At 31.2% G+C, this 22,179-nt stretch overlaps 1 protein-coding gene across 13 annotated transcripts in view; it reads right to left on the reverse strand.

Annotated features, from left to right (window-relative positions):
• Positions 1-7,356: 7,356 nt before the first annotated feature.
• LOC126748785 (myocyte-specific enhancer factor 2) overlaps positions 7,357-22,179 on the reverse strand; it is a 150,621-nt gene continuing 135,798 nt past the window's right edge. For 10 of the 13 annotated variants that reach the window (XM_050458236.1, XM_050458240.1, XM_050458237.1 and 7 more), the window contains 7 exons: positions 21,239-21,403; positions 19,279-19,482; positions 16,992-17,162; positions 16,393-16,574; positions 14,338-14,518; positions 13,582-13,904; positions 7,357-12,797 (listed from right to left, as the gene is read on the reverse strand). In XM_050458236.1, the coding sequence (XP_050314193.1) occupies positions 12,560-12,797; positions 13,582-13,904; positions 14,338-14,518; positions 16,393-16,574; positions 16,992-17,162; positions 19,279-19,482; positions 21,239-21,292 (1,353 nt within the window). In that variant the 5' untranslated portion in view covers positions 21,293-21,403 and the 3' untranslated portion in view covers positions 7,357-12,559. The remainder of the gene's footprint in view (positions 12,798-13,581; positions 13,905-14,337; positions 14,519-16,392; positions 16,575-16,991; positions 17,163-19,278; positions 19,483-21,238; positions 21,404-22,179) is intronic. The other 3 variants (XM_050458246.1, XM_050458245.1, XM_050458247.1) reach the window with 3 other exon arrangements.

Below are 22,179 nucleotides of genomic sequence, written 5' to 3' on the forward strand. Positions count from 1 at the left end.
TATAGAATTGGATCGTTATCTTAGCGAACCTTTGATTAACCGTGAAGATGATCCACTGGGATGGTAGTATGGACGGCGATACGTGTATTCAACTCTTTATATTTATAAATATATAAAAAAAGTCTTTGTATACCGGCCACTTCAGTTCCCTGTGAACGCACTTTTTCTAAAGCGGGTCAAATTATTACGGAAAAACGATCACAAATTAAATCTAAAAAAATGTCCCAAATGCTGTTTTTAAATAGCAATTTTTAGTTTAGTCTTTCCATGTTACTGAGCATGTTGCATTAGTTTATTGTTTTATTTAGTTTAATATTATACCCTTAATTAATATGTAACTGTTTTATTATTGGTTTAAGTTTAAAGTATACTTGTTTGCAAATGATAAACACAGCATTTACAAGTGGATTTTTTGGTTTGGTTTTTTTCATGTAGCCGAGCATTTCACATAAGTTTTTTTTTGTTTACTTTGATAGTTTAGTCATACATGTGTTATAATATTTCATTATCGCTTATAAATTATTTATTGTTTATTCAATAATAAACATCTACAAGGCATGTAATGAGCGGCCTTGTATGTTATATTGATTCGGTTCATAAAATAACAAAGATTAGTGGCGTCGAAAAACCATTACCTTTAATAATACATAGGATATTGACAATATTGTTGGTGAACTAATGTAAACTAAAGAACTAGTTCAATGAACTATTCCGCTTGAGGAACTAGAACTAAGGAACTAGTTCACCCCAAGGAACTAGAACTCTCATCCCTAAACTGAACCAAATACCTTTAAATAAAGATGGTGATACATTATTCACGTATTAAATAAGGAGAAAGATACATCGCCTGTTCCAGACGATATACCTAAGCGTCGTTTACAAATCGCCAAAAACTAGGCAAGTACTCACACGTCAAACGTCAGCGTTGTCAACTTCATTACCGTTATTTAATATATTTTTTGTTGGCAACACTAAAAATTTTAAGAGTGACCAATATCAAAAGGACACAACCACTATAAAAATGGCGGCCATCATGCAGTGGTCATTTTGGGTATCGTGGCCATATGCATTAGCAGTCCAGGTATATTTATAAGTTCGTGCTTTCTCCTTATTTAATACGATAATGGATAATTTAGCAGTATCCTTTATTTAAACGTATTTGTTTCACTGTTTCTTAAAACCGAATTATTGTGAATTGTCTGTCTGTGTTGTTTATCATAGAAAATAATATATAGAGTTGTTTATTTCTACTATATGTATAAACCCTTGCTAAATATAAACCCTCATAAAATCATCTACATTTTGATTTTTATAGATGGTACCTAATAATGTGGAAACACTGTACATAGAAGGAAAGTAAAAGTCATAAATTAAATAAATTTGTTAAGGAAACACAAGCACAAATTTGAATGAATATCATAATTTTCATGGTATAAGGATTTATAGGATTCAAGTATATCAGAATAATAAAACAAAAATTTTAAAGTGCATGCATCTATTCCAAGTTAATAGAAACTTTGTCTCATTTTAGGTGAGGATTACTTTCTTTCATAAATTTTAAGGAAGTTCTTAAAGAAGTACAAGAAAAATCTCAAATCTAACGCAACTATTTTAAATTCTTAACTTTCTATTTTGTTTTTGGATACATAACAAACCTGCCAAAAACATTATTAATTGTTTTGTTTCCCTACAATTGGCACAACTGAAATTTGCCAGAGTGACCAACATCGAAAGGCAAAGGACACAATTACGCAAAATGGCGGCCACCTAGTAGTGGTCATTTACTTTTCATTGAATTGGCATATATAATTGGTCTATACGACTCTATAGGTATATTTATTAATTTATCAGGGATATTTATTTGTTTCTATTTAGTGCATGTTGGTTTTCTTATATTTATATGAAAGTTGTATATCCCTATAATCATAGTCCAAGTGAGGTTTCATATTGTCATGTAAATTATTATGGATTTAATTCTTGAAACTTAATGTAAGAACCACTTGGGTCCATTATTATTTATTTAATACAGCGGCTTTGCCGACCGAGCCGAGATCCAGGAACCTATTATATTTGTTTATGTTACGATATCGTTTTTGTTGATGTTTCAGTTTTAAGATTTGGGCGTTTGGTTGTTGTGTTTAAAAAGAGTGGATTAGAGTCTTAGGAGTTTAGCTATAGGAATAAGTACCTTATATAATTTTATAATTTTTTTATGTCATTATATTAGTTTGTTATTAAGAAGTATCGCGTTTTATTTTGCTTACATTAATAATTAAGTTTTGAATGAAAAACTGTCATGCCTAAATTTTTGAATAACTAGAAGATAGTGGCAGATGTCTCTATTTGATCTACAAGTCCAGTCCCAGTTCAGTTAGCCCAAAAGAAAAAATTCTTAATAATTGCTGTAACCACCAAAAATAGACAAATTATGTAGTTTTATGCACATTTTATAATTTTTCAATAGGTTCCCTATGATTAATTGACCTTTCCCATTAATAACTTTACACTAACGTCAATGCTCCAAACATACATCTGTCATAAAAAAACTTCTGCTGTGCTATACAACGCTATCCCATGATTTGCAGAGCGAGGGCCTACTTGGATTTGCTTCCTAATGAAGAATCCTCTAAACAGACTAAAGAATTTTATTATCAACAAGATGTCTTTAATGTATTTAATATGGTAAATATCATTTGATCGATTGTAAATATTAAGTGTTAATAAAAAAGTGTTAAAATAAAAGCTGCATCCTAGAAACATGCATAAATAATCTTACCTTCATAGTTTGGTTGAAAAAAATCAATGTCTTTTGGATAATTTGTTACTAAATTTTAAGGTTTCTTATTCCTGGATGCTGTGAAGTTTAGTGGTATAACTTCATTTAATATAATTTCTATTTGCATCTTTGATTATTCCTAAATGTTCCAGGTTATTTCTTATTAATTCAAGCATATGTCAAGCATCCAGAATATTAAATATTTTTATTCCATTTTCGTCGCAACATCAAGTTGTTTTGATTCTGGTTTTTATGGAAGACCTGAGAACATTGAATGCCTAGAATAAGCCGAGCTGCAAACCATAGGCGAGGTTGTTCGAGTTCACCATCTCTCAGACAATGATGTCAAATTGACTTTTCAATTTTTCAATATATAATTTTCTTAATCCTATACATATTTTTTTAATGTGTTATATTTTGTAACATGTAAAAAATTTACTCTTTAAAAGTTTCGTTTATTTGCCGACTACATATATACTTTGAGAGTAATCAACAAATTTTTCAGAATAAAGAAAAGATTCCTGACAAAAAGTTAATGCAAAAACAAGCAACTTGGCAACGTAGAATACCTCTATGTTTACAATGCACGTATCCGATGTTGCCACTTTGTCTTGTTTTTCTAGATATTTTTTCATATCTGTAAAGCTAGCGCCCGATCGATATCCAGCAACCAAAGATCTAGAACGTAGCATCTGTAGTATAGTCAATATAGATAGACAGACAGAAATAGATTTCCATGGTAAAGAATTTTTAAATAATCTACTTCAATGCATGATGATGACATAATTTCAAGTTTTTTTGACACACATTTAGTGTGCTGGGAAAAGTTTGATCAACGTATTGACCTAAAAATTTGGTTTGATCGGATATTGAAATTGACAAACATTTAGTTTAAAAAAAAATTTAGTTATGTTTTCTAGTCTACTTCTGTTTGTACTGACAATTAACTGTTATTTCATGCAATGTCTATGTGTCATCTGCATAATTTCTGCCACGTCCAAGTCCTATTTCTGCTATTTTTGTGTAATTTTTCAAAAAATTGCCTAAAGCGTTTTAAGTCTTAGTTGATATTTTTTTTAATTCCATTTTTCCTAATTTAAATAGATTGTAACAAATATATAACAGTTATATGCTTTAGATAAGTCCAAAAAGAGCCCACAGCGATTTTATTTCTAATAGGTCAACGATGTTATTTGTAAATTGTGAGACAGCAGTCTGATGTTGGGTGTCACTAGAAAGATTTTCACTACGAAGAAATGTCAAAATACTCACTATAAGTCTCAAAAATCTTTGAAAAACTAGGGGGCAGGCTTATTTACTTGAGGCATATCAAGAAGAAGATTAATTTCCTTAATTGATGTAATATTATCATAAGCTGTATAAGCTTTTGGATAAGTATGGGCATTAGGATCATTTAGAGAATACATTTTGGTTTATACAACTCCCAATTTAAAAGTTTTTACTTTCTACTATTTACCAATATTTAACAGACACGAATGATACGACTTCAAAAGAAAAAAGTTTAGTGCATCAGTAAAAAAACATAATCTAGTAAAAAAAATGCAATCCAAAATTCCTCCGAAGACATTCAAAAGTTAAATTTTAATGTCATTAATAGTGTGAATTCTGTCAATCATCTAAGACTATACCCTTTGTTCCGCGAGCAGTTTTGGTTTTTTACCTTGGCAGGTTAGTTGACAATGCCTTCGACATGTAATATAGAGGAATAAATTTATGGGTATTATAAGCAAGACGCAAATATACAAGACATGTGTATGACCTATTATGACCTGCGCTACAGAAACACAAGCAGAAACAGCCGCTACTAAGCAACTGCTCAGAACAACGGAAATGAAGACGCTAAGGTCAATTGTGGGAAAAACTCTTAGGGACAGTGAGAAGCGACATCAGATCCCAGTGTGACCTACACCATGTTATAAGATGGTCCTGAACAAGAAAAAAGAGCATGGAGAGATCAGGTCGACAGAATGCCTCACAATCGATTAGCTAATATCGCAAAAGAAGAGAAACCAACCAACCTCAGACCACCCGGAAGATCTCCAAAACGTTGGTACGAAAGCTCGACATTGGAGTCACAACTAAGGCTATAACTTTGAAAAACAAGACTTTAAAATAAGAAGAAGATGTCAATCATATAATATTTTAATATGAAAACTTTATGTGTGATTTTTTTTTGTGTAAAGATTAGGCTTTCGCTAAATGATTCTTTAACTTACTTTAAATCTGTAACCATCCATAACACATAGTTGAAAACCATATATTCTAAGGTTCTACTATTGACTATTGGCTATTGACTTCTACTATTGAATCTTTCATTATTTCATGTACAACTTGCTAATCTTTACATGTTCAATTTTTTATCCTAAACCAATGCAGATTACAACAGCAACTTATTGAGCCAGGTGATACCATAGAAAGCCGGAAAAAAAATGTTGCTTAAAGATATTTGCATTTTATTATCACAGAATTTACTTTAAATCATAATACTTGTACTAGTATTATTATTTTAAGAACAGTTGACTTTCGTTTCAGTTTAAATGAAAATAAGCACTTCTTATCTTTAACAATGGTGTACATCTCTGAACGTGTAGACATTATTTATATTTATGGTTCTCAGGATATATTTCTTATTTATTTAAGGACAGCGCAACATTTGAATGAAAGGCATTCAGGTCAAAATTTAAGCCTTGAGTATCCTCGCCAACTAGTAGCCAAATTTATTGGAAGAAACTCGTTCTGTCACGAATAAAAAGAAAAATCGACGAATTAGTCGACGAAATAGTGCAAAATGAAATTCTGAGCCAATTTGCAATGACTTCAACTTTATCAAATCGCCAAGCAGCTGTAGGAACTGGAGTATCTCATGAATCAATTCGAAAGGTAGTTAAATTTCATAAGTTTTATTCCTATAAACTGCAAATACTGCAAGAACTGGGTGTCGACGACCCGAACAGAAGTTTCCAGTTTTGTGAAATATTGACAGATAGAATTACGGCAGAACTTCTATTGGTTAAAAATAATTGCTTCAGTGGCGAGTGTATCAATTTATATAAATGGGCATGCTTATAAGCAAAACTATCGTTTATTCGTCGTATTATCATTATTTAGAGAAGGGAATACCCAGTACCTCAGAAAACTAATGTTTAGGCAGGTATATTGGGCGATGGTATTATTGGCTCAATATTTATACCAGGAAATTTAAATGGCAACTTATATGCTGAAATGCTACAGAGATCTATCGAACCACTAATAAGCATCCCTGCTACTTTTTCCGGTTATTGACTGAAGTAGCCAAGTATGTTCTGAAGTTCACCGATCCTGAAGGTTGGGTTGCTCAAAAGCTGTTTGGAGAGTTCCAGCTTTGGCGGCTGTTTCCAGTAGTTTTATGCTCAAATTCCAAGAATGTCTGATATCCCTTTTCTAGATTTTATTGCTGAGACAGTATGTTGGTTCTGGGCCTATGAGTCTGTTGCTGGCGTCTTTGGTTGTAACTTGGATTATTTCTGGCCTGTTTTGCTCTTTGGCTAGGTCCGCGAGATCTTCCAGCAGTTTTGTACAGTGTTTGACCTAGTCTCAAACTGTCCTAAAGCGTTTGTTGTTGCCTGGTCTCCTGTTATGATTGCTAAGGTTCCGCCCTCTTGGCGCCCCTTCTCTTATCAGTTGGTCACAGGTCTGGATTCCTATTATGTTTACCTGTAAGTCTGTTGCTTCCAGGACCAGACTCAGTGTCTGCTTTTGTCAGAGTTGTCTACCCTGTTGTCTCCTGATCCTTTAGTACGCCCACTGCTAGCCCGATCTTCGGTCGTATGTCCCCAGTGTGCCATACTGCCTTGCCTAAGCCGGGTAATTTATGTGACCTTGGTTTTGTCCGTTCTTAGTGCCATACGCCCAAGGTCCTGTATCTCGTCAAATAGGGGTGTCCAACTTTCGTTATGTTCGTCGCACCATTCGACAGTAGCCTTTTTGCTTCTGTCCGTACAACTAGATGTAGTCGGCTTATTCCGGTCAGGTTTTCTAGGGCAGCAGTCGGTGTCATTGATATCTCTCAGACATGCTGTTCTTTGCATTTTGACGAGTATCTGCATAATAGTCCTTCTTTCTGCCGCATGCCACCATATTGGTGCTGCGTATGTCAAATTCTCACTGAAGGGCAAATAAAAGCTAGGAGCTGGAAAATAGAGGAAGATAAATAAGGTTAAGTGAATCCATATCATAACATGATGATTCCTTACTACTACTTTAACATACACTTTTCTGTAAAAGTCACAGATACACAGGACTGGGTGAGAGGCCTGGAAGGCCCGAACATATTTTTATGTTGAGTATTTCTTTTGTTGGATATATATCACATCACACAACGTTGAATGGCGGCAATATCGGCCTGGAAAACTGTGATACTGTTCCCTACACTTACGGCTATATTTGTTGTTCTAGTAATTCCTATATTTCAAACAGATATCCCGAAAAAGTTCTTGCATTACTTATTACTTATAGCTACAAAATTACAATCTTTAGAGGAAAATGGAAAATATTTTAGCAAATAAAACTGACTAATAATCTATATGTAACAAACAATTTTATTTGGTTTTAATTCAATACAAGTAGATAAATAAATGTCAGATTAATATTGCACATGACTAAAAAAACACCTTACGTCAAATGGATGTAACAGAGAAAATAACGTCTTCATAAGGAAACCTTTTTCTTGTTAAATCAGTTAGACAAATAAAATATACAAGTACAGCTAACGTTAAACAGCATTGTACAACAATTTATTTGTAAGTATGCTATGTACAAGTACAAGCTAAACATATGCATTTAGTCCATTTGAAAGAAGGCAAAAATTAACACATTTATGCATATAAAATACCGAAAACTAAATAAAAAATATTTACTCCATACACTTGCAATATACTAATCAGAACATCAATATTATATTATTTAATTAAATTAATATGTTATTCAAAAAAAAAACATTTTCTTTGAAAAACTGAACTGTCCAATTCCCATAATAACCTGCGATCGTATCAAAGTCTTCAAAATTTTAGATCTTACTAATATAATAGATATACAATCATTCTGTGACTAGATGTTTTTGACTAAAACTGTAAGATCACGTCTACTGTTTTTTAAAACAATAAAAGGGTATCTCGAAAAGAAATTCTAATTGATAAAAATGTATATTTTGTCAATATTCTGTAAAAGCTAGAGTACTTTACTATGGGAATAGGGCAATATCAAATAAATAGGGCATGTGGAAGCCATCCGCTCGGAGTCACTGGGAAGTCAAGGGAACCTAAATTAAAAGGGAATTAAACTCATATGCTCATAAAAAAGGTGAAAACAACACACATTGGCACGAGTGAAAACACATTAACTTAACTGTACGTTTCCTAATTTAATAGAAGCTACATACATAGAAAATACCAATGTGTGTTAAAAAAAATAAAAAGGGAAAAGGCACCAAGCAGCAGAAAAATGGCTGCAGCGGGATAAGTGTGAGTAAATAGCAAAAATACCCTGTGAAAGTCAATAAAAGGTGATCATACAAGAGGGAAACCTCGTGTATGGACGCCTAAACACTATATAAATTGTACCGCAGTGGCGTTTAAGAAATTAATGATACGATCTATAAACCTTAAGACATCAAACTGTGTTTTTAACATACAGATACGTACATACTGATGTCGAGGCACTGTGTAAGGCAATCCTACAATTAAATCAGTGGAGAGGGCTCTTATGAGACACCCCGAGGGGCAGGTACTCTGTGCATCTCCTTACGTACTGGCGCAAGATGTATCTTTCTTGTTACCTTTAATGTCAAAAAGTGGAATTTTTTATTATTCAAACAGTCAGCTTAGGCTGGTTTTTTGAATAATGCTGGTAAACATAAAAACCAAATTGAATGAAAGAGATAAATAAAAGTTATAACAAAATAAATAATTACAAGCAAGTAATATTTTTCTAACATGAAGAATGCATTTTGATTTTCCTTATATTTTATGTGATGCGAAAATGATTTATTTTTCGAATTCAAAAATAATGCGTTTCTTCTAGAAGTCGAAAATAAATCGACTAGTTAGAGAAGCCCCATCATACTTTTACCTTTTTTACTAAAAATCGTAATTAATGTTAAATTTAGTAAGGTCGCAATTTTGTAATTGAAGTTCGCAGAGTCACATTTTTAAAGCGTACATATCTGGTAACGAGTAAGGAAAATTATTGTAATTATTAAAATGATCTAAATGGCTAACTAAATAGTAATGATTGACGCTACTAATTCGCAAGAACCAAATTAGTATGAATTATGTCTCTTCTCAATGTAAACTTAATTGTAATTTATTTGCATTACTGCCTTTATTTAGGTATCTAGTTCAATTCCTTGTTGTTATGGAACACATCAAGATATAGGTTAATATTAATGATTAAATATCCGTAATAGGTAGTTGTGATGTATGTGAAAACTTTAGAATAAATAAAATATACTAAAAATTTTTAAAGGGTACAAGAAAGATAACATATGGTAGACATATATAAAAAGAGCGTCTGCGCCTACGATTATTAAAATTCACATTTAAAAACTATGTGCAAATCAGGTGCACACAACAGTAGATAAAATATATAATATATTGTACAATTTCTATGTTTTTCTTTTTATTATAAATATTCATGAAGTGTCATTGATGAAGACTTTTTTAAAAATCATCACAAATGATTTAAAAGGCTGCAACAATGGACACCCTAGGTTTCTTAGAAAGTTGGTAATTTTCAAGTATAATTAAGGACTTTTCTTTAGAAACCTGGTCCCAGTACTTAAATATAACAGCCAGTGGACAGAGTATAATCTTATCTATATAAGGAAAGGGAGAGCACCAAACATTATATTTCACCAGGGCAATATCTACAAAAATATGCATATGTAAGGATTTATAGCGTTTTAAGTATCTTAGATAATTAGGGCAGTTTAAAAGAGCATACTATAGCAATTAATTATATTAAGAGTTTTTAACAAATTACAACGCATTTTTATATCAAGTAAGGTTATAGAAATATATTTTTTTTGGGACAAACTGTATATGTTGATAATACTTTGTACTTACTGTGCGTCCTTTAGAATTTAGAAATTGACAATATTAAAGCTTTCAAGACCCTTTTATTCCAGGCTTGATCAATAGTTTTATTATATATAAGGCCGCTGTATTTTATTTCACGTATTTTATAACATTTAAATGATATAACTAGTTAAACTTCAAAATGGTCAATACAAAAACGAATACAAGAAAACTGAATGGCTATTTTTAATGTAATTACAATTGAAATCTAGTAATTGTTATATTTTAAGATTAAAATTTAACAAAAATATGTTGTAAAAGCATTGTTGTTATCTGAGACTTGGTTAGCCCCTTGAATAAACTAAATGGTTTATATTAATTTATTGTATTAAATAGTACACTATTATTAAATTGTTGCGAGTTGAAATAAATCAATAATTTTTTTGTAAAATATAAAGCATTGAAATCCTTAAATATGCTTATAAACCTGGTAAACATGCGCGCTGTTGACATTGACATAAGGGAAGTGAGAAATGGCACATCTACGTGGATAGGAAGTTGGTAAGGTACTTGCACCAATAATTATGGTTTGTGTGGCATACTCGCTAAATAACAAGTGTACATCTTTTAAACATACATTCTAAATCTACAACATTTATAAAAAAACACTAATTACTTATGTACAAGACAAATGGCACTCTCTTACGCCCCACCTGTCTCACTTAATAAAATATATTTATATATCAATATATTCAATTTCAATTTGTGTCGAACATTATTAAACGTAACAATAGTTTCCTGCTCATGGGTTCTGTAAAAATATCAATTATTTTCTTTTTAAGTCCGACAAATAAATATACTATGTGCAACAATTAAACTAGTATAACGTGTATATTCTGTGAATAACAAATTTAACAATTTTAGAGTATATAATTTTCTGTTTATAAAAAATCTCCCGGGTGTATCGACTATTGTGGAGAATTTTATTGGCCGATCGGCCATATTGCACAGTCATTATAGATTAGGTCTTTTAAAAAGCATGTACATACAATATGAACAAAACAAGATAAAGCAAGGTTTATAAAGTCTTTTTTATCGTAAAAAAGCAATTTATTAATTAAATTTGAAACTCTAAAAAAAGACAAAAGAAATAATTACGTAAAGTAATTTACAAACATAATATCAAAGTGGCTTTTCTTTTTTTATAGCAACACACTGTGTGCTCTCTTAAAAAAGTTACTCCACAATAATTCAATACAAGGAGTTTAAACTTTAGTAATCAGTATTGATAACTTTGCTATTTTAAGAGCCAAAAAGTCAGTAAACTAGTGATTTTTTACGATTAACTACAAAAAGAAAAAATATAATCGCGTTTTAATAAATGCAAACAATTCATTTATTAACATTTTATTTTATTAGAGGTATATTATGGCAATGCTTGTACCTTAAGTAAAAGCACATTGCTTTTTTTATATTTTAGGTGTCTTAAAATGTGAAATAAATAAAAATATAATTAAAAGGAAAATTGATTACAATCAAGTTCTAATATTGAAAATCAAAACGGAAACACTAATTTTCTCACTAATTAAACTGACCTTAAGGTACTTTAATAAGCAAGCGTGCCCACTTATAATAAGTACGAACACTTGTTTATACCAGAAAGAAAGCTATAATTTTATTTTGTCGGCAAAATTTTACAAATTTCATATACCGGCAAATAATATAATTACAAGTACGTATAAATAAAAATGTATATAAATGTATTTGTATAAGATATGCTTTTTGGTACCTAGACGCTGCACCAGGCGAATCGCGACTGTGTACCGTCACCTTAGTAACTCATTTTAGTAAAACTAAAACAACAACATTCCACCATAAATTTCATTCATTCATCTGCCATTTATTCATTTCATACTAACTTAACACACAAGTTTTAAAAAATATGTTTAATTTTTCATGACTATCAACTTATTTAGTTTGCAGTTCATATTTTTTTTTCTCGGTTTTTAAAATATGGTCTAAAGACTCGAGTTTATCACATGTGATGACAAATTGGCAATTGATGCAATGTTTTTTTTTAAATAAAAGGTTGTACATAGGATTTTACATAGGATTTAATTGATGGATTATAATAATTTTAGTATTTACATTTTTGTTGCACGTTTTAGCCTTACCAACAGACAAAAGTGTTATAAGCTTACAATTTTTGATTGTATAATGCTTCACAATTATTTTGAGTCGCTAAGAGGTATTATTATAGAAAAATAAATATGTAAAAAATTAAATAATAAAGGTCTAATCGACTTTGTTACATGTATCAAGAATTTAAACCTAATGAGATCTTTAATAAAACCAAAAGACATTTCCTTATTGTAAAACGTTCCCTATTAAAAAATATCTGCTATTCCCTTTAATAGAGTTTATATTAGTATAAAGAAGAGGCTGATTCTTGACCTACATGTAAAAGTTTAGATTGAACACCAAAGCGACTTTCCAGTCATGCAGCATGGCCTATACAACAACATAAAAACAGCCAATTATTCTATAAAAATAAATCTTATTTCTTTTTTTCGTCCCTTGGCCACCAATTAAATCCTATTTAAATCATTGAACAAAGACATAAAAAGATCATAATCGCGCTTTAAGCTGTCCACTTCCACATGTTATCACTATGGCACTGAGAGGCACCCCGGTGCGGGTACCACGTGGCCTATGATGGCCAATCAGAGAGTCGCGGTCTCTTATGAAGCTGAACCGAGCCTGTGTCGTAATCTTGTGCTGAGGGTCCCGGCGGAGGAGGCGTCGGACTCACACTCTGCAGATTTGTCGGTGTCACGCTGCCTGGCGACGGGGTTACCTGACCGGCACTACTTGGCCTCGGATGATGACTACTGTGCGTCAGATTCAGAGTCTGTACATGCGCAGCTTGTGTGTGATGGATGGCCGTACTGCAAAATGTAGGATAATAATTAACTATCTAATAATCAATTTATAGCCGTAAGAAAATCGACAGTTATCCACCGAAACCATTATAAGAGGTCCCAGGTACTAATTATAAGAGGCTTCAAAACTAAATAATAATAAGCAATACAAAGGCCGCCATTTTTTAAATTTTACTTATCTATTTTTTTTTCCGGCCATATTTTTACCATCCTTAAAACATAACTTGATTTATATCTTATTTCCCCCTTTTATTATTTCGTTTATTTTAGTGTAGTTTTAATTTATGACATTGGCAGATACAATGTTCTTATTTCTGTATCTACCAGTTTCTTTGAGATCACCCATAAACTACATGAGGCTAATTTTCATCAAAATATCTTTCTCTTGGGATATTGAATGTCAGTTCCCGAGTGTCACGCAACAGTTTATTTTGACCCCTCCCCTTTTTTAAGTATATAATTTCAATGTCATAAAATAATTACAGACTGAAAATGAAAAAAAATTAAATTCAATTCAGAGATTATTCCTGAAATTGAATTGCGTTTTTTTAAATAAAGATTTTTTATATGATTTATACGTCACGTAACATTTTCTGAAGAGGTCCCCTACCTTGCTATTCTGAAATATGGTAACACTTCCTCAAACCCCTTCCCCCGTCTTTAAAGTGTCACATAGTTTATGGATGATCCACATTTAATTAATGACCAAATAATTTACTACTGGAAGTTTCAATTTATGATTTTACATTACTAATCTATATAAATATATTTATTAATTCAAATGTAATACCCAGAAAGATGCGTATGATGATCTCTTGGTGGTGAAATAGGTTCACTTTTAATTTTTACAGGAAGAGGTGACCCCGCGGTAGGTGGCGGTGTACTACTAGACACTGCAAGGTGAGGCAGACAGCCACTGCTCGACGTGCCACTATGGGCCAGCGATGGTACCATCTGGTGGCCACTCCACGCCATAGAAGTTAAAGTCATGTCCGCAGATCCAATACTGAAATCTTGTGCTCCAAACGAACTTAAAGACCCAGGATACCCCCCTAACCCTGGGGTTTGTAGGGCCACTACTGGTGTGTTAAGGGTTGCTTGTGATCGAGCGTGCTAAAATGAATAAAAAGCGTAAATAATCTTTAATATTTTTTTTTACATTACGTTTACATCGGCCAATTTATGTTATGTGTTTTTAATAAGGATTTACTCTCTGTTACTAGTTCATTCGATAAAGAGTTTTTAATTCTTTTCCTACCTTTTTAAAAAAAAATTACATAAAAGTAAATAATAAAAACCTTTTATATATTAACGATTGTATGACCAAAGAGAAATCCTTGTTTGAGGTGAAAGAGCTTAATTGACCTGCTGGTGAGCTTAAATGAGGAATCAATACAAATAAAACGATCATAAAAATGCTGTTATGTAAAACATGTAATGTGTTTATTTGAATTTTTAATAATTTGCGTAGAAGATAACAAGATGTGTGTGTAATTATAGTGTATTATTAAAGTAATAAATATGACAATATTGAAACAACACATACCTCAGCGTATGAAACGTCGTCTGTAGTGATGCTCGATCCGAGTGGCGTGGGTATAACTACTCGTAAATTTGATCTGGGACCTGGTGAATGCTGCTTAGGGTGTTTAGAAGAATTCATCCCAGGTCCTGGACTAGGACCAGGTGAGGGTGAACCTCCAATGGGAGAGGCCGAGTTTGGATATCTGTTATTAAATAATATACTGGGTTAAAAAATCATTTTATAATCTAATTAGGCTGATTTATTATTAGATTATCTTAAAATGTATTAATTTAGGCCTTAAAACAGCTCAAGTTTTTTCAATATCGTAAAGACGATCGACTACTGCGCCGAAATCTTCAATATAAAAAAGGGCTATTTGAAAAATCTTATTTAAAGACATGCAGATTGTGGCGTTTCAATTTTTAATCATAATTAAATGACCACTGCCACTTTAAATTTGATTCTATATGTCGTCGATTTTAAAAGTATGTAGGGCCGAAAAAGATTATAAAAGCTAATATTATTTTAAGTTATAATAATTTTCCATAACAAAACAAATTTTCGATCAATGATTAAACAAGTTTTTTCGCAGGTCTCTATATCTAGTTGACATACATATATTTAGTACATTAGTTCATTTTAAACCTCCCTAACTTAACTTTAGGAGTATTTTAAATGGACAGGTATCTAAGCCAAAAGTTTAACTGTACAGAAGAAGTATATACATTTCAACAAGACGGAACATCGATCGACAGGATGCAAGATGATTTGCGAAGATCTCGTCCGAAAATCATACGGGGGAAATAAAATGAAATATTATTTATATTACTTTTTATTTCCTTATTATATTATATTATATTTTATCTATTAGTCTTAGCTTTGGAAAAAATTTACAATAGAAAGTCAAATTATTGACTTAATTTTCGAGATACAAAGTAACTACAAGCTCAATATAGCACTTAAATAAAAAAAGGTTTTTATAAAGTTCAGGTTTTATTTTGAAAGAAATAAATATATGGCAATAACGATTTCAACCCATTAAGTAAAACAGTCTCAGATATTACTTAGTATATATGGGGTGATTAAAAGAAATTATTCACTAAATAATTTTTTGACTTTTTCATTAAGCTATTATGTGAAACTGGTGAATTGAGTAAGCCGTTTTCATTACTCTTACCAAAAAATAGTTTTGCGAACAAAAGATCAAATGACGTAATATAATATAAAATACAGTGATTACCAAAACCACAGATGAAGCTTAATTCTGAAAAGACTGAAATAAAAAATTATTTGTCGCAACTCTTTTAAAGATTATGTACCCACTATGAAAATACAAGTTAAGATATAAGACTGTATGTATTTACTAAAACTGTTTTTTTTTTAAACTGAAGCCTGCACTATCCGGTATTTAAGAATTTTTACTTCCTCTTTGACAAAATTTTTTTGAAAATAATAAATATTTTGTAAAGTGACATATATAATTTCTAAACGGTTTATCTTTGTAGGATTTCTTTGGCAAGAATTTGTACATTTATGGTCAATCTCGCCTTAAAAGCAAACAATGCAAATTCACCCTTATATCGTGCATTGCCTTCTTCTAAATGCGAATGTTGATAATCTTGACTCTGTCAATTTAAAATTGGTGTAATATATATTGTTATTTCGTTTTAAAAAGGCTTTTTTCTTTAAGTTTAATGTACGTTAGCACATTCCTTTTTAATACAATATCTCAATGAAAACTTTCAAATGCCCTGCTAAACTGAATGGAGAGAATTTTTTAACATTTATTTGTCTCATTACTTTTAAATTAAAAAGACTTATCTAAAAATTGTACCGATTTTTCAGTTGATGGTTGATATGATTTCAACGTTTAAAATATCAATAAATGCAGAAAAACAAATAATGTAAACTTTATGCTTTGCACACTCGGTCAACATTGGACTGACCCCATGCCCCTACCATATCCGTCGGTGACCATCTTACTAGACAATGCCGAATCCGGAGAATCCGAGTTAGTGATCAGACTTGTTGAAATATATAGACTTTTATCATTTTTTTCCAATTAAAGACACTTACCCATTACTCATTTCTAACATGCCTCCAGTAGGATAAACTGAATCTGTTTCTGAAGAAGAAGGTCGTGGACTTATACTAGGATGTGCCATTTGCGGACTAGATTGTAGGAGACCCGAATCACCGTAGCTTATATTAACTGGAACTGATACTGGTTGCGAGTAGTTTGACGATCCCATACTAACCTAAAACGTTATTTACAAAGTTTAAATTAGGACAAAGTACTACAGTTCTTGGCATTAATACAGTTATACTAGTAATACATAATACCACTTTAATAACAATTGAATCAATTTTTATTAATATTAAAATATAATTACAAATAAGTTGCTAAAATTATTGTTTGTTACAATTATAAGAATAAGGTCTGAAACCATAAAGTTTTAATAATAATTAGACTGAATTTTTCCATTATTTTATGATCATGAAATTTACCCAGAGAGCTCATTCAAGTTAAGACTGTAATTTAAAGAAATAAGATTATATCAAGTAGACAAAGAATATGCTTATGAGATTTTTGAAAAAAATGTTACGTATTATTAATATAACTAATATCTATACTTTCAAAAGTGGTAATATAGAATTAAATCCAAAATACTAACAGGACTAACCCTTTGTCCGTTAATTGACTGGTTCCTCTGCAACATCATTTGAAAATCTTCATCGATTTTACTGTATTTCGCTTCCGTCCTTGGTGTGAGCTGGTATTCTGTTTCAGGTTCTGGGCTCTCGGGGCTCATCACTCCGTTTTTATGCTCCTTCTTATTAAGTGCCTGCAAGTGTCAGTGGACCAGCTCATGGAGAAAAACACTCGGGTATAATTTTGGCCAAAGATGACAAAAATTATACGCGGCAATTATTTAAAGAAATCCGGGAAGAAAACTTGAAAATGCTTTTTTGTAAACTAGTTTTTTTAATGTAAAAAATATTCTGTGCCAGAGAAATATAATGTAAATTTTTGAAAATTTAAAAAGCATAATTTCATCTTCTTCATTAACTTATAGCTACTCTAGCTTTTATAATGTTATCAAATAGTATTAGTAAGTGTTAGGAATATAAAAGTTTGTGGTAAGTATAGTACTAATTTACCAAGTGCTTAAGTAAACCCAAGGCAAACAATTGTATCATGAAATTAAAAATAAAAACTCATTATTCAATATTGCTTTTCAAACATTGAACTAACCTGACTTGTTAAAAATTATTAAACTTGTTAAAATATTATATTGATTTTAGCAAAGGCTGCCAATAAACAAAACAAAACGATCAATTTCTTGTTTAATATTTCCACTAAGGAGTAAATATAGAGAATCAGCGCGAAGAGAGCGAATGCTTCGTGTGATTCACGACAAAGTTCTCTCTTGTTCTATAGTTTTCTATCTATTTTAGTGTTTTTACTTTGGCAAACATTCTTCATGACAAGAGTAATTAAAGTTAGAACGAGAAAAACATTTCTTTTATGATTTAATCATCTATTGTAAACATCTTACTTCAATTTAAATTACTTTTAAATAAGAAATAAACCCACATAAACTTACATAAGAATTAATCAAATTTAGTATTTATTTCGCTTTTTGTGAGTCTGTTGATAGGTTTTTTAGTGAATATGCCTCGCAGAAGATATTTGTCGGAAGATCTTCGTACAAAAATAGTTGATACACAAAAGAGTGGTGTACGACAAGTGAAATGCTTAGTTTTTTAAATTTCCAATTTTAAAACACGTGATTCCTTAAAGAGCAATATATTGGCGGTAATATTAGTTCTAAGACCATACAAGGACGTCTAAAGAGTAAGATTATTATGAGAAGAGCCACTAAAAAAATGCTAATCAGCTGGAAGAACCAGAAGGCCCAACTCAACTCTGCCAAAAAATATTTGGATTGGGCAACAGCTGGAAAAAAGTTCTTTTTACTGATGAAAATAAATTTAATTTGGGTCTGATGAAATATCGTGGGTATATCGCCTAGATGGAAAAAAATTTAAGCCAAAGTACACAAAGCCTACTGTAAAGAATGGTGGTGGACCCTGCATGATATGGGGTTGCTTTTCTGGGTACGGTATAGGACCATTACGTGTTATTGAGGATATTATGAATAGATTTCTATAATTAGATATTCTAAAAAATCTAATGTTACTATTTTATGACAATAATTTACCATTGACCGGTATATATCAGCAGGATAACGACCCTAAAGTATACCTCAAGGAGGAACTAGACCGGCCTTTAAGACAACATCAGATCGATAATAAAAATTATCTAATAAATATTGAAAAGTTAGTAGGGGAAGTCTTTTCTCCACAAATAAAAAATCCTCTAATTTCAGGAGTGATGCAATTCGGCAAGTGTTCTTGCCATCATCCGCCTCTAAAAAACATTTTCGAACATTTTTTTCACATTTCAAATTTCAATCACAAAATGTGTATTTTTTATAACACTGTACTTAATACCTACAAAACTACTTCTAGGTTAGATTTATTGTTAGATTTAATTTTGCACATAAAATAGGTAAATTAGAAAAAATTATGTGAATTTCAATTTGAAGCAACAACTTGTGTTAATAACATTAGGCAAATGCAAAATGTTTCGATAACTAAATAATAAAAGATACGTCAAAATTTATAATGTTTTTAAAAACAAAGCCATTAGGAGAGAGTTATAAAAAATCTAGACATTCTGATTTATAAAAGCTGACGAAAAAAAAACAATTTCCATGCAGATACATAATTTGAAAAAATTATTTTAATATTGAAAAAAAAAGTTTTAACATTGTCTGAATTTTCTACACCCCGTTGCACTTATTGCACCCGTAAGCTATTCATTATGCGAAGTTATCGTGATTATTGTGCATAAGCCAAGTATTACTAGCCCAGTTGCTGCTGGTTTTGATGTACCTCGATAATATTTTTGTTGGTCAGTGATTCGTGAGGCTCGTTGTATTCCGTGTACTTGAGAAGTACTTTATCCATGTCCGTACTGGCATATTGGTACAGCTTGTTACTGCTACTGAATATAATAAGTGCTATCTCGCAATCGCACAAAACCGATAGTTCATATGCCTTCTTCATTACGCCAAATTTACGTTTATTGAAAGTTACCTAAGAAGAATAAAGTCATTTTATTATAATGCGATGTAAAGTTGCATATATCAATGGTGAATAATGTTAATTGAATAATTTTGTTTGTACACATTTGTTTTTTAATTTTTCTTTATTTTTATAGCAAAAAGAGTTAAAGCTGGTAAGTTCAGTTAATGAAAATTTAAATCAAAATAATAATTTATAGTAAAAAACTTGAGTATACATTTTTTATATTAACTATAATATATTTTAATTAATTAATTTAAATGATAAAATTCATTTAAAAATCGGTCAGTGATTTAAATTTGCTAATGCATATAAATACAAATGAAAATAATCAAAAGAAGTTATGTTATTTGTCATAATGTTAAAACATTAATTTTTATCAACTTTAATGATTTTTTAAATACATAAACGTTAATGTTCATCCTGTCTTTACTCTAAAAAATCTCACTTTTTTGATAGATTCAACTTTTTAAAAAATTTATACTTTATGATATTATGGTAGATATGTACCTTTTTTTGTGAAATATGTCTACAGATAGCTGAATTTGTTTTTCTATCTACCTTAGGTTAAATCGAAAGAAAAAAATCAAAACTTAATTTATAATCTTGGTGTGGAATTGAGATTTTAAGAATAAAGGAGGTTAGTAACTATAAAGAGCTAATTTTTGAATACAACAGCAATAAAAAAAGTAAGATATAGGATTCATATTTTAAGTCAAAATACAAGCATAAGGGAAAGCTTATATTGTATGGTAGGAATATAGAGCTATCATCGTAAAACTGTATAAATAGCACTAAAATATAGTAAACAAATCTGACTAAAAAAAATAAACTTACTACATATCTTGCTATGTATCACGTGTATTAAAAATATTAGCAATTCGCAGTAAGACTGATTTAAAATATTCGATTGAAATTTGACACGATCAGGAGATGTGACAAGATCAACAACTTATAGGAGCTTTATAGAAAAAAATAGAAATAAAATGGCATATTACACAGTAAAGGGTGAACAGCGATGATTTTTGATTATTGAATTTTACTTAATGTAACATAAGTTCCGATGCGAGTACTATTTGAGATCCCTTTATAAAACAGTGTTTATTTTATTTAACTTATACCTTTCTTTGACCCTGTATAAAATTTTGGGAAAAATTTTTATGCAGGTGAATACTACTCCCAAAGAACTTTAATTTAAGGTATCACAAAAAAGGTAGTGCTATTTATAATATTGGGGTTGGGGTGCATCGAGCCCAAGACGCGACGCACCCCATAGCCAAAATATGGTGGTTGTGGTTCCCCCTATCTGTATAATATTCATACTAAATTGCCCTTTTCTAACTTTTTTATTTCAGACATATTTGCATTGAAAGTTTTCAAATTGACACCCTATAACACATGTATGTTAGATAGACAAAATATTTTCAAGGGGTAATAAAACTCCCCAATTTGATGCTGAGTTTAAAGTCTCAAAATGTAACACTATTAAAACAAATTAAGCTGGGTTGGAAGGGATCTAACTATTTATATTACCTTAAAAACATTCAAAAAAATTCGAGTTATCAAAAATAAAAATAGATTTCTATAAGAGAATATTTCATCTAACAGCTTTAAAAATGAAAAAAAATATTGATGTACTACCCTTCATACTTTTTTTTAACCTTTATTTAATTTCATTATTACTGCTCATCATATTCTTGTAAATTCATTTGCAGGTTATACTTTTATGATGCTTTTTCCAATAGATCGATATTTTTGTTTTAATTACCTGTCGGTTTCGTTCATCTGTAATCCTGGATATTTGTATTTTTTTGCGACCCATGGCAGCAATTTTGAAAAACTTAAAATAAAACCCGTCGCGGAAAATCCAACAAGAGTCGGGATGCGACTCGTATTCTTAGTCCTATAAGGTTTGTTCCCCTGGTTTTGCAACCTGAAATAAATAAAATATTTTTCATTAAAACATTGAAAATTATAGCATATTAAAATTCAAAATTATACATTTGTACTAAGGGATATAGTTCGAAGTCTACTTCCGTGAGTCATTTATTTAACTCAAAACAGTTAAATATATTGCTTATATATTATTTCTATAATTATTTAATAAAGGCATTTTTATAATCCGCACTACAAAAATTATTAAATTAATTTGTAGAAAATCGGTACCATATGATGGACAAAACACTACTTTAATAACCTTTTTTCAATGATTTAATGTAATTTCGATGGTAAGCCAGTGGGCGACAAAGAGGCTTTTATGCACATAGGTCTCCTAATGGAGGTTTACCAGAGGCACCTGTCTAATGACAGCTGCTTCCGTCCATCTTCGGAGGGACCACACAGGGACGGCAGACTCTTCATTGTTGCAACAGCTACATATTTCGCTATACCATTTAAAGGTTCGGGGCTTACCAGCCGTTTTGCAGATCGCAGTCTAGCAAGAAAGTCCGCTTCCAGCATAGCCCGATACCCAGAAAAGTTGAACTTTATTGATACGACTGTATTGCGCAATTTATGATTTTCTGTCCGAATTTCAACGGGGGGGAGAGGGGGGGGTCACGATCATGCAGTAATATCACCAGGCATCAGTCTTAGTGATGTGCAACGATTACTTTTATAGGTACCGAGCAGATACTGATACTTTACTTTGTATTCGTTACAAAGTAGTCATGACTTGTTAGTTGTTAGCGAACATACAGGCCAATATTA

Source organism: Anthonomus grandis, chromosome 22 (genome assembly GCF_022605725.1).
Source record: "Anthonomus grandis grandis chromosome 22, icAntGran1.3, whole genome shotgun sequence".
Taxonomy (NCBI): Eukaryota; Metazoa; Arthropoda; class Insecta; order Coleoptera; family Curculionidae; genus Anthonomus; species Anthonomus grandis.